Source organism: Pimephales promelas, chromosome 7 (genome assembly GCF_988280905.1).
Source record: "Pimephales promelas chromosome 7, fPimPro1.hap1.1, whole genome shotgun sequence".
In the NCBI taxonomy this organism is placed as follows: Eukaryota; Metazoa; Chordata; class Actinopteri; order Cypriniformes; family Leuciscidae; genus Pimephales; species Pimephales promelas.
In genome coordinates, this window is record NC_142775.1 from 40,248,316 (window position 1) to 40,262,852 (window position 14,537).

Genomic DNA, 14,537 nt, shown 5'->3' on the forward strand with positions numbered 1-14,537 from the left:
GGCTCGTAGATGTCGTCATTGATAATGTTTTGATGATGACTTTTAGTGCACATTTCCTCAGGCGCTGCATTAAAAACACGACGAGTCAGAAAACGTCCCGAGCTTCAAGAATGCGCCATATCTGACCTCATAGAAGAAGAATGAGCGTTTAATGGGGTCCAGCGCCTCGGGCTGATGGAGGAGACGGGCTCACACACACACACACACACACACACACACACACACACACACACACACACACACAGGAGACGCGAAATCGGCCAGTCTGTTTAATATTAATGAAAGGAGGATTTATTTTTCTTGCTGAAATATTGCGACAATGACACTCGTTTATTGAATGTCTCTGGCCGCAAATGCGTCATTTTTTCTGCTTGTGTTCGTCACTCCTTTGACAGATTTGATGTCGACTACATTCAGATTGACTAATAAAGCAAGTTTCGTTCATGTTGGGATGTCCACTGCTGTTGTTTTGCATTTTTATGATTCTTTGATTAATGGAAAGTCCAAATGAACAACATTTATTTTGAAATAGAATATTTTCTAACTTTATAAATGTCTTTACAGTCACTTTTGATCAGTTTAATGGTTATACAAATACATCATATTGACCCTAAATCTTTGACTTTATGGTTTCCACAAAAAATTGTATTAATAATTATATATATAAATCCCAGCTAGGGAACGTTCTCAGAACATTGGCTAACGTTCTCTGAAGGTTCTCTGAAAGTTATCAAAAACGTTCTTGCTGTAACGTTATTATAACGTTGTGCCAACGTTATATTACATTGATAAACGTTCTAAAGACGTTAGCATTAAAACGTTATCCTCACGTTGTTATTGGAACGTTTCAAAAACGTTCTTATAACCAAGAAATAATGTTAATACAATGTCTAAAAAACTGGACGTTTTGAACGTTCTAATAACGCTTTCAAAAACTTACTTATAACCAAGAAATAATGTTAAAACAACGTCTAAAAAACTGGATGTTTTGAACGTTCTAATAACGTTTTCAAAAACGTTCTTATAACCAAGAAATAACGTTTAATACAACGTCTAAAAAACTGGACGTTTTGAACGTTCTAATAACGTTTTCAAAAACGTTCTTATAACCAAGAAATAACGTTAATACAATGTCTAAAAAACTGGACGTTTTGAACGTTCTAATAACGTTTTCAAAAACGTTCTGATAACCAAGAAATAACGTTTAATACAACGTCTAAAAAACTGAACGTTTTGAACGTTCTAATAACGTTTTCAAAAACGTTCTGATAACCAAGAAATAACGTTTAATACAACGTCTAAAAAACTGGACGTTTTGAATGTTCTAATAACGTTTTCAAAAACGTTCTTATAACCAAGAAATAACATTAATACAATGTCTAAAAAACTGTACGTTTTGAACGCTCTAATAACATTTTCAAAAACGTTCTTATAACCAAGAAATAACGTTAATACAATGTCTAAAAAACTGGACGTTTTGAACGTTCTAATAACGTTTTCAAAAACGTTCTGATAACCAAGAAATAACGTTTAATACAACGTCTAAAAAACTGGACGTTTTGAATGTTCTAATAACGTTTTCAAAAACGTTCTTATAACCAAGAAATAACGTTTAATACAACGTCTAAAAACTGGACGTTCTGAACGGTCCTAGAACATTCAGAAATAATGTTTTTTATAACTTAATGGGAACGTTATGAAAACGTTCTTAGAACCTAAAATTGTTAGCTGGGATACGCGATATATGTATGTGTATGTGTGTGCGTGTGTGTGTGTAAAATGTTAGTAATACACACACACACACACACACGCACACACACACACACACACACACACACACACGCACACACACACACACACACACACACACATCAGAATCAGAAATTATTACTATGATCAAATTTTGTAAAAACACAACAGGCTTGTTTGAGTTGAATTATTTGGTTCATTGACATCAACAGCACGAGATGAGAAGAGTTTCCTGATTATAATATTGATATGATTCGTTGTATTTCATAATCAGCATGTTTTTTTCATCATAACACACGAGTTCTGCGTCTCCTGTTCAGTGTTTCTCTCGTCTCGTCCAGGTGTCGTTCGTTCCCCGAGCGCTAAAGGAATCCAGCGCTGATGTTTTCCAGCTGTTCAGTGTGATTAATGTGTGTGTGTGTGTCTGATGCAGTCTTCATCACGTGACCGTGTGATGATGACGTGTGTTTGTGGTGTACACACGCTTAAGAATGTGTGTATTGAGTGGATCAGTTTGACAAGACATCGAGCTTGTGATTGTGATTCTCATTTGTTTGATTCTCCTTTAGAGATTTATGAATTGGTTGTTTTCTCATCTGTGTTTGCACAGTGTACATGCACCTTCATGGCTTACATGCAGTGTGTTTGTCAGTGGGTTGAGAAGGAAAGTGCGATTCATTATATATGTAAATATAATATTTGTGTGTGTATATATAGCCTAAGGGAAAGTTTTAAAGGCTCCATGGGTTTACATAAAATAATGCATACCTGATTTCCTTATAATATATATATATATATATATATATATATATATATATATATATATATATTGTAAAAGCATTAGATGCATTATTTGATGTAAACCGACAGGAGCCTTTAGTATAATCTGATTGTATTGTTGTTGTGTTAATGTTCAGGTCTGTACTCTGCAGCTTCATGTTCATCTCTGCAGGATTTAAAGGCAGAAATGAAATGTTAAATAAACGCTGAGCTTGGTTCTGTGTGTTTAAAGGTGTAGCGCTGATGAACCGGGGCCGTATCGATCAGATCTAGAGGAGAATCGGTGCACAGGACTGGATTGATTTTCAGATAGTCACAGAACTTCGGTGGCTTTAGAGACGTATTGGTGTTACCTCGAGGGAAAATATCATATGACTCTTATTTATTAATTAACTATTATATATATATATATATATATACAGATGAAAATTACATACAAATGAATAAAAGTATACTGCATGTTTAATGCAATAATAAGTATTGCATTAAAATAATGTAATTTATAATTTGGCTTTTACATAATAGATTTATATTTTAGTTTAGAAACAAAATTAGTTGATTGTAATTCATGTTTATTTTATGTTGTATATTTTATTTTTATTTCTGCTTAATTATATATATATATATATATATATATATATATATATATATATATATATATATATATATATATATTAACCCAAAATTGGGTTAAAACAACCCAGCATTTTTAGAGTGTATACACACACACACACACACACATATATATATATATATATATGTGTGTGTGTGTGTGTGTGTGTGTATACACTCTAAAAAATGCTGGGTTGTTTTAACCCAATTTTGGGTCAAATATGGACAAACCCAAAAAGCTGGGTTAAAAATGTAATGTAAAAATTTAACCCAACGGCTGGGTTAGTCCATATTTGAACCAAAGTTGGGTTAAAACAACCCAGCATTTTTTAGAGTGTATATATACATATTATATATATATATATATATATATATATATATATATATATATATATATATATATATAATTTTTATATATATATATATATATATATATATGCTGAATATTTGATTATACAAATGAATAAAAGTATACTGCTTGTTTAATGTAATAATAAGTATTGCATTAAAATAACGTAATTTCTCTATAATTTGGCTTTTACATAATAGATTTATATTTTAGTTTAGAAACAAAATTAGTTGATTGTAATTCATGTTTATTTTATGTTGTACATTTTATTTTTATCTCTGCTTAATTATATATATATATATATATACTTACACTCAATAGATTTATATTTTAGTTTAGAAACAAAATTAGTTGATTGTAATTCATATTTATTTTATGTTTTATATTTTATTTTTATCTCTGCTTAATTATATATATATATATATATATATATATATATATATATATACTTACACTCAATAGATTTATATTTTAGTTTAGAAACAAAATTAGTTGATTGTAATTCATATTTATTTTATGTTGTATATTTTATTTTTATCTCTGCTTAATTATATATATATATACTTACACTTGATTTTTTAAAATATTTTTTTATATTTTGGATTACGGTTATTTCACATCATCTTTGTAGAGCGAAGCATATTTTAATGATGTACATTTTTTGTATTCTGTTAAATGTGTTTATTGGACGCTGTGCTTTTGTTTTCTGCTTTTTTATGCTCAATATTAGATGACAGCACGCTTTGGTGCAACTCTTTTGCTTTTAAATGTGCAATAGAAACAAATGTTGTCTTGACTGATAATAAGACACTGCTGACCCTCTGTGCTCTAAGCTTGTTTTGTATCGGCTGTGTGTGTGTGTGTGTGTCTGTGTGTGTGTGTGTGTGTGTGAATGAAATGCTGTTTGCTGTAACGGTTTATAATGATGAATCACTCTCGTCGTACTCCAAACTCAGACTACAGCATTAATAATGCAGGCCAAGACGATCAATACAGCAGCCGATCGATGACACGCGCACACACACACACACTCTCACTCTGTGTGTGTGTGATGTAGTGTTTCTCTATTGATGAGTGTCTGATAACAGTGTTACTCTTGCTGTAGTGTAGTACAGTGTGTGTGTGTGTGATGTAGTGATGAGTGTCTAATAACAGTGTAGTGTAACGTCTTGTAAACCTCTCTTTCATTATGAAACAAACCCGTCTCGTGAGTTTACAGCTATTTTCCACCAAACAAGCGCATTAGAGTTCACGTGAGAGGTTATCTATACTGAGTCTAATGAGAAGAATTAGCATAATTGTGATCCTCAGACATCAGAAGTGCAGTGATGATGAGAATCTGATGGTATAAACTCACAGATCTGATGATGAATGAAGATCGTGGGCGAGCGTGACCCGAGTGTGTGTCTGAGACGCAGCGCTCGTGTGTTGGTGTGTGTGTAATCACAGATGTGTGTGTGGAGTGATCTCAGTGGGCATGTGCTTTTCTGCATGTACACATTATTTTTGTTTACATTGAGAATATTCAGAATTGTGAGACATTAATGCTTTTAATTGTGTGTTTTCTCAGAATACACCAGTTAGATTTTTTTTTTTAAATTGCAATTCAGTAAATTCCTTCTCAGCTCATCTTTCTGTGTTTTCCCAGTTTAATTCACATGCATTAAATGACGCTTTTCTCCAGTCAGCGCACCGATATGAACATTTTGGTCCGATAACCGATAATTCTTTATATTTGAAAGCCAGCTTTTTTTATATATATTTTTTTATATAATTTGAGAGCCTGATTATAAAAGTCTCACAATTAAAAGCCATGTCCCAAGCTCACAACTATAACATTCTCATTATAAGTTTATGTAGCCGATATGACTAAAGCCTATGTATGTATTTCCTTTTTTGAAGTGATTTCAATCATATTTCAAGCAATTTAAAATTACGTTGAGCGGTGTGCATCTGAAGTGTCTCAGATGAAGGTATTTATCAGGCTAATAACAAAAACATTAAAAATGAACGTATATCAGTCAATGCCGAAACATCCCTATAGTCTTAATCCTCTGGGGTTCTTCGTTTAACAGTCACACTCGGGACCTTCGGGTCAAAATTGACCCAAAGGGCGGGATTCATATTTAAAAAAGAAAATCATAATTTTTTTTTTTGCTTGTTTTTTATAATATTTTTTCTTTTCTTTTTTGGTGTTTTGAGAAAATTTCAAAAAAAAAAAAAAAATTATAATTAGTATTAATGCAATAATTATGACCAAATTTCCCCCCATTGAATATAATAGAAAAAATATTTTTTTTAAATATTTTTTTTAAAGCTATATTTCATTTTAGAGTCAAGCCTAGGCCTCATAAAAGCAATTTGAAAATGAGATGGATGCCATCTGGTGGACAAACTGAGCTTTTTAAAAATGCAAAACACATGTATAATCTGAATTTTTTTGGTGTGTTTGTGTATAAAAGTGTGTTTGTGTGTGTGTGGATGTGTCTGTTTTGCACTCCTGATTTTTTATAGATTCACCCCTTCACTGTTGAGTTGCTGATTTGTAGATTGTACGCACAAAAAAACTCAGTAATTTCCAATTTCCCATTCATTTCCTATGCGGGTCATTTTTGACCCGAAGGTCCTGAGTGTGACTATTTTTTTTACGACCACTTAGACTTTTCAAATCCTGTCCCCAATTTTTTGGGGTGTTCATATACCAAGTACCATTAAAGTCACCAAGTTCCGGACCATTCCGATGAAGCTACGATTTTTAACATTTTTTTTATTTAAACGCTTCGGGTCATTATTGAGGGTTAATGGTCTTATGACACTTTCTGACATGCAAACTGCAGGTTACACACAGGTTCTCTGACATCACACACAGGTTATGGCCTCGTCTCAGGCCTCTCTGCAGTTCTGGCTTATTTATTGCGATACAGCATTGCAGGTTTACTTGTTAATTCTAGGGCTGCAACTAACGATTATTTTGATAATCGATTAATCGGACGATTATTTTTTCGATTAATCGATTAATCGGATAAAAATGTATTTAATTTTTTTGTTTATTATAACTAAATAAAACCCTAAAAACCACACTCTTTTGTATGTTAAACAATCTACTTAATACAGACAACTTCATTATAAAGAAAAACAACAAATAAAAAATATATATATGACCATAACCTATGACAAAAATGCTATTGTAAACTAGATTAGTGGATAACTCAGAAAAACTTAGCCTAGACATATCACAAGTGCACAATAATTTTATAAAATCTGAACATTTAGTGAAAAAAACATTGCTTAGTGGGGAACAAATAAGAGACAATAAGTGTAGCACTAACTCTGGTAAAACGTTACACATTGCTCTTTGTATTGTTGTTATACATTCATGAAAAACATCGTAAAAATCAGATGCACAGCTGTTTTAAATGTAAAGCACAGCTGTTTAGTGAGGAAGCAAAATATAATAGATAGGACAGAACAAGAAAGGCTATTAATAAGCTTTCATTGCGCAAAAGTATTATGACATGATCATGAAAGAGCTGCACAAAGTGCTTATGCGCATCGCGAGCGCTGAATGATGAAGCAACACGGAGTCACAGGGCGGCGCGCAGCTCTTCAGTGTCCGCCGCATTAAAGTTAAAAGCACCAAGGAAAGAGAAAGACATATTGACTGTGTATTATACAGTATCTTTGCAATAGTTTATTAAGCCTTTTCTTTTAACAGTTTTAAATTTCAGTTAGGCTACTGTGCACGTGAAGAACAATTATACTGCGCCGACTCTACTAGTGTTGTGATCTAACAGACACTCAGTAGAAAGTGAAAAGTTACAGCAATAAAAGTCTAGCAAGATAGTCATTATATTACGAAACCATAGAGCTTTATCTACGGATCAATTATAATAATAACATTGAATCATCTTGGAAAGAGTTTTATCATGTTAACTGTTGTAACCGAACGCGACGCGCTGTTTGAACACCGAATAGAGAATGACTGACAGCCGCAGTGGAGGGAAAAGCTTAGGTTAACTTTAATTTAATTACTTAAATATACATTTCTATCTCACATTATACTATAGTGTGGCTTCATAAAGTATACACGATTAACGTAGGTCACCTATTTTGGTTTCAAAACGGCGAATTTGCCGAAAGGTGAATGATTTTCGTGTATACTGCATATTGATAGCGGTTTCCTGATGCCCGCAGATTAGTTCAAACTCACGGAATCAAGAGCGCGCATGCGAGACAGAAGATAATGTGCTCCAAACCGTCCGTGTTGCGGCGCGCGAGACAGAAGATAATGTGCTCAGTTCAAACAGTCGGTGTGGCGCGCGCGAGGCAGGGTAGAGCGTGAGGGAGAGAGACTGCGTGTGTGCCTCATGAAGCGCATGTAAAAAGCGCATGTAGCATGTAAACAATCCCCGCGACGTAATCGGACCAACTAATCGATAATGACATTCGTTGACAACGATTTTCATAATCGATTATAATCGATTTTATCGATTAGTTGTTGCAGCCCTAGGCGTGCTGGAAGTGAGTTATGGAGGTTTGTGCCTGTTGGCATTGTGCTGTGGATCAGTGTGTTTGGAGTGTGTTCTGGGATTCTTGTGTAGGTTGTTTTCAGGCGCTAATCCAACAGAGAGAGAGAGAGAGAGAGAGAGAGAGAGAGAGAGAGAGAGAGAGAGAGAGAGAGAGAGAGAGAGAGAGAGAGAGAGAGAGAGAGAGAGATGAAGCTAACGACTCCAACGCTCGACTCATGCATCTCTGAAGGATTCTCTTCAGCTGAACACACACACTCACACAGCCAACACACACTCAAACACACACTCACACTCACTCACTCGCCCACCATCAGATACTCATACAAACACAGATCAGTGCACAGAGCTACACACACACACACACACACAGGATTCTGATGTTCTCATAGAGCATCTGAAATAAAAGCATGTGCAAGTTATCAATGTTTCAGCTGGTGTGTGAAAACATGAGGCGCCACGTATAGGATTTAAATCAAACTTTGCTTATACACGTGCATAATTACTCGCATATACATGTATATAGTATTGGATGTTCAAAATACATATGAAATGCACGTGCACACTAATATGAAATCCATACCAATACATATTTTGTTAGTAATAAATGCATAATGCGAGTTTTTATAGGTGTATGTGTGCGTCAAGTTTTTGCAAGTTTCTATGCATTCATTACTAGTATATGCATATGGATTTCATATTAGTGTGCACGTGCATTTCATATATGTATTTTGAACATCCAATACTATACATGTATATGTGAGTAATTTATAGGTGTATATGCACGTGTGTTATGTAGACAATGTATTGATAAGTGACGTTTGATTTAAATCCTAAGCCTGGCATCAACTCTAATTTCGCAATTCAAGTACATAATTTATTTATTTTTTTGTACATATTCAATCAATGGCATATTTATATATATATATATACACATATATTAGGGCTGTCAAACGATTAATCGCAATTAATCGCATCCAAAATAAAACTTTGTGTTTCCATAATATATATGTGTATAATTATTTTATATATAAATACACACACATGCATGTACAGTATATTTAAGAAAAAAATATTATTTGTACATAAAACATTTATATTTATATATAATATAAATTATATATAAATCTATACACAGTATATACATGAAAATATTTCTTAAATATATACAAGCATGTGTGTGTATTTATGTATTTAAAATAATTATACATAGTGCACCCACATATATTATGTAAACACAAACTTTTATTTTGGATGCGATTAATCACGATTAATCGTTTGACAGCCCTAATAAATATATAGTATAGCATTCTTGTTGCTCAAACAGTAGATCATGGCAATAGCAACTCCAATGTCATGGGCTGGATTTCCGGAGAATATTATAATTATTTCATTTATGTCTTTGATGCTTTGATTTATGAACATGATTTACTTTGCATTCAAGCTATTCATGTTTTTCAGTTCATGTCAGTTCATGCATTTTCTGGAAATCAAACCCATGACCTTGATGTCCAAAGTGATTTGCATAATATTAATATATATTTAAAAAGTCAAAGTAATTTAAAGCATCTATATATGAAAATGGACTAAATGTGTTTTAACAGTAATAGAATAAAAAAAAATAGCCAAAAATGTTGTGGAAAAATATTATAAGGCTAAGATCTAACTCCTTCAAGACTTTTTCAAATATTGTAGAGCTTTGGAACAATATTTAAAACAAAATTGTATGTCTTAAAACTCACTTTTAATCACCTAAAATGACATACTTAAACGTTTTTTCCTTGAAAATAAATGTCTTCATGTCTTAAAATGTCTTGAATGTAACTCGACACCCTCGCCTCATTTAGTATTCGCGGTTCTATGAATATGCAAATGAGCCCCGCCTCCACTGATTCACTCAGAGATCCACTGGTGGACGGTCACACGTTGATCTGATTGGTTACAAGGCGGTTTGCGACGTCCAGCGATTTCAAAGCGTGTTTTTGAGACTGTCTTTGGTTCATTTTGACTTATGAATCCTTCAAATGTCAGAAGATTGATGATGGTAACGGAGTTCCTCTGACATATAAAGTTGAAGCGCTTTAAGATCTGTTCATCGGGTTAAGTCAGAGGAGATCAAAGTCACGAAGCCGCAACCCCGTTAAAACGCTTTGAAATAAGCTGGTAAATTGATAATGTCTTTATTTGTGTATTCGCCGGACTCCCGAGAGCTGGAAGCACACGTGCGGTTAATCCCGTCTGGATGTGGCGTTCCCGGAAGAAAAGAGTTTGATTTCATTAAGAACTCAGTCTCGTTTGATGTTCATTCAGAGCTTTAATTCACATGTAATTGTGTCTGTGTTCAGAAGTGATTAACAGCTTCTAATAAAGTAAGTTAATCCATGCATTCAAGGGTTTGTTTATGGGCACAATATATTGAATTAGTCCATGGTTCTTTAAGTTAAATGACTGTTTACTGTAGATAAAACATGCAATGGCAATAGAAGCTCGTTTCCAGAACGTATTTTCTCGCAATTCTGACTTTTTTTTTTATCTCATAATTTGGACTTTAAAACTTACAAGTTTATTTCTGACAATTCGGAGAAAAAAAATATAAAGAAAGTTTTTTCATTGGTGAAATTTTGAAGCAGAACGACTTTTTCTTGTTCCAATAATCGTTGTTTTCTTTAAAACGTGTAAATCGCATGTTTTACAGTGTGAAGATCATCTCACGTGAGTTTGTTTAAATCACTTCATTATTAGCGGTTTTAAACAGATGATGTATTTTCACTCTGTGCTTGATTAAACCCCCTCAACATGGAAGATTAATGTTTACTTGTTTAATGCGTTGACGTCTCCAGTGGTTGCTTTCCATTCATTTTATATCAGACACTGATATCTAGTTTCCCAACAGAGGGCTAGAGGACTAAACCACAGAGTCTCGAGACTCGACAAAATCAGCAAATCATAATCACTTGTTTGCTCAAGCACTCATGCTCCCGCCTGACTGAACATGAATCATATTTCATATAAATACTGATTAGCAGATGGCTTCATATTCTTCTATATCAAGAGCTCATAATTACACACAAGTGGCTCATGAGTGGTTTAGCGGTGATCTTTACAGATGCTAATTCACTGAAACAAGAACACATGAACAATGCTGTCGTTTCAGTTGAGCACGTCGTCGAAAAATATTGACATAATTCATTTATTGATTTTACTACAACTCTTTATAAAAAGGATAGAGGTGGAGACAACTGTCTGACTTTAGGAGTGAATCATTTAATCAAACCTATGCTTTAATCAGAAACAAATCAAGTGATTGACTCATTGAATTATTCACTGAACTAATTCGCCAATGCATTAAACAACAATAGGTATACATCACCATCATCTACAATTTACATTATGATAAATACTTTGCTTGTTACTATGTGTGCAACATTTCAGCCATAAATGTATTGTATGTTAGTTATGTTCATTACCTGTCTAGCGATGTATGTTTGTGTTATATAGGGAAGAATGTGAGAATATCATGGTGCATTGTGGGATTTCTGGGAAAGTTTCAGTGTTTCCGACTCCCTGATCAGTTCCACGTAATGCATGTAATAATATAATGCAAATGCACATCATATATAATGTAAATGCACTTAATGAATATAATATACAGTATAGTGTAAATGCTCATAATGCATTGTACATACTATATAATGTTAATCTATAATGCAAACACACACACTGTAATACATAATAATACGATGCACTTACTAACGCATATATAATCCAAATGCACATAATGCATGTAATATATGATGTAAATGCACATAATGCATGTAATATATAATATAAATGCACATAATGCATGTAATATATAATGCACATAATGCATGTAAAAATAATATAATAATATAAATGCACATAATGCATGTAATATATAATGTAAATGCACATAATGCATGTAATATATAATGTAAATGCACATAATGCATGTAATATATAATGTAAATGCTCATAATGCATGTAATATATTGCACATAATGCATGTAAAAATAATATAAATGCACATAATGCATGTAATATATAATGTAAATGCACATAATGCATGTAATATAATGCACATAATGCATGTAATATATAATATGAATACACATAATGCATGAAAACGCACATAATGCATGTAATATATAATATAAATGCACATAATGCATGTAATATATAATGTAAATGCACATAATGCATGTAATATATAATGCACATAATGCATGTAAAAATAATATAAATGCACATAATGCATGTAATATATAATATAAATACACATAATGCATGTAAATGCACATAATGCATGTAATATATAATATAAATGCACATAATGCATGTAATATATAATATAAATGCACATAATGCATGTAATATATAATGCACATAATGCATGTAAAAATAATGTAAATGCACATAATGCATGTAATATATAATGTAAATGCACATATTGAGACGCACACTGTGTTTTATGAGTGAGTCGAATCAAACATTTCACTCTAAACCAGTGCATATTCAAAGGAATGAAGTGACTTTTTATGAGTGAGTCATTAAACATTGAACGATTCTTTCAGAAGACTCGTAATGGTTCTGGCTTGGTTTCGTTTTTGGTTGACGGAAACAGACAAAGTAACTAGAAATATTGTGCCTAAAAATGTAAGTTACTGTATGTTAATATTTTGTTTATTGAACTGTTGTATGAAGGCGCTGTAATAATAACCCGCTGTATACTGGGAACAATCATAAATGCAGGGGATGATGGGAAAAGTCACATGATTATAGGTATTATGTGAAGCTCAGCTTGTGTGGTAAAATCCCTGTAAAACGTGTCGGCTGTGTTCTGGAGATGAGGAATTATGGGGCATAATCACGACTGATTTCCATTGTGAGCTCCTGGTTTTCTGAGCGTTGCATCAGCTCTCTTCTGTTCTCCAAACGATCTTTCAGGGCTTTAATGTTTATTTTTGATGGATAAATCCTACAGTAAGGCTGAGTGAATCTGTGAGGTTTGACTAATGAAGCGGCATCATCGCTGAAATTCATATCAATAATTCAGATGGAGTTGCAAACGGTCTGTGCTCGCTTTGTGTCGATAAGGAGGAACAAAGCTTTATTTCATTATCATTAACATACTATTATATTTTTGTTTATATTTGGAATTTTAATTTTATATTTATTTAAAAAAAATCTATATGTAGTTTTAATTAGTTTATTTTAGTACTTAAAGTTAAACAAAATGATACATATTTGGGGCACTATGAATTTTATTTGTTATCCAAATTCCACTTTTTTTTTTTTCTTTTAAAGGCCGTTTTAAATTTTTCTGGATTTTTTTGGACTCAATTTTAGTGGTTCAATAAAATTTTAGTAATCAAAAAGCATGCTTAATTAATCGAAATCATGAAACTTGTACAATTTAACAACAGAAATGTCATTTAGGGCTCTATGAATCGCCCCCTCAAATTCCATTTTATTTTTACCAAATTCTTTTTTAATTTTTTTGGATTCCATTTTAATGTCAGGTGTAATTTTAAATTCTTAAAAACAGCAAAATGTATTATATTTTAGGGCCCTACATTTATATATTTTTTTTCAATTAAAATAAAATTTATTATTATTACTAGTCTTATTAATATTAGTCAATGATAATAACTCAGCACTCAGCTTCTTTTGTTTGTCAAAGGATGAAAAAACAAAAAATTAAATTGCTAATTTGGAGTACATTCACTTTAATTCACAGTAAAAATTGCGCAGCATGTTGTAAGTTCTCGATCGTTGAACCTCCTGAAGCTGCTGAAATTAGAAATTAAATGTCATTAATTAAAAAGCATCTAAAAGCAAATTCAATTAATTGGAACCATGAAACTAATAACCGTAAAAAAAAATTTTTAAACAAAAAAAAATAATTTAGGGCGATTTTTTTTTTATTATTATTATTTATTTATTTTTAATAAAAAAAAATATATTTTTATATTTTTAAAAAAAAAATTCTAACCCTATTTATGAAATATTTTCCCCTCTGGAATTCAGTTTTAGTAAGTAAAGTCCCTTGTATTCCCGGTAGAAATGCGTTCTGGTTCTCGATGTGGTTCTCCTGACCTCTTGTTCTCCTGGTTTCTTCTTCCAGAACATCCCTCAGCTGCCGTGTGGGAAGGCGCTGTACAGTTACGAGGGCAAAGAGCCGGGCGACCTGAAGTTCAGCAAAGGTGACATCATCATCCTGCGCCGGAAGGTGGACGAGAACTGGTTCCACGGGGAGCTGAACGGGAGCCACGGCTTCCTGCCGGCGAGTTACATCCAGTGCATCCGCCCGCTGTCCCAGACGCCGCCGCAGGGGAAGGCTCTCTACGACTTCCAGGTCAAAGACAAAGACCAGGACAAAGACTGCCTGACCTTCACTAAGGTGTGTGTGTGTGTGTGATGACGTCACTGTGTGGGGTTATACACTCTAAAAAATGCTGGGTTGTTTTAACCCAATTTTGGGTCAAATATGGACAAACCCG

General features: G+C 33.1%; 1 protein-coding gene across 1 annotated transcript in view; it reads left to right on the forward strand.

Moving 5' to 3' along the window:
• Positions 1-14,537, forward strand: part of sh3rf3 (SH3 domain containing ring finger 3) — a 107,580-nt gene that overhangs the window by 49,542 nt on the left and 43,501 nt on the right. Inside the window, 1 exon segment of the mRNA XM_039669998.2 lies at positions 14,162-14,437. Within this exon segment, the coding sequence (XP_039525932.2) occupies positions 14,162-14,437 (276 nt within the window).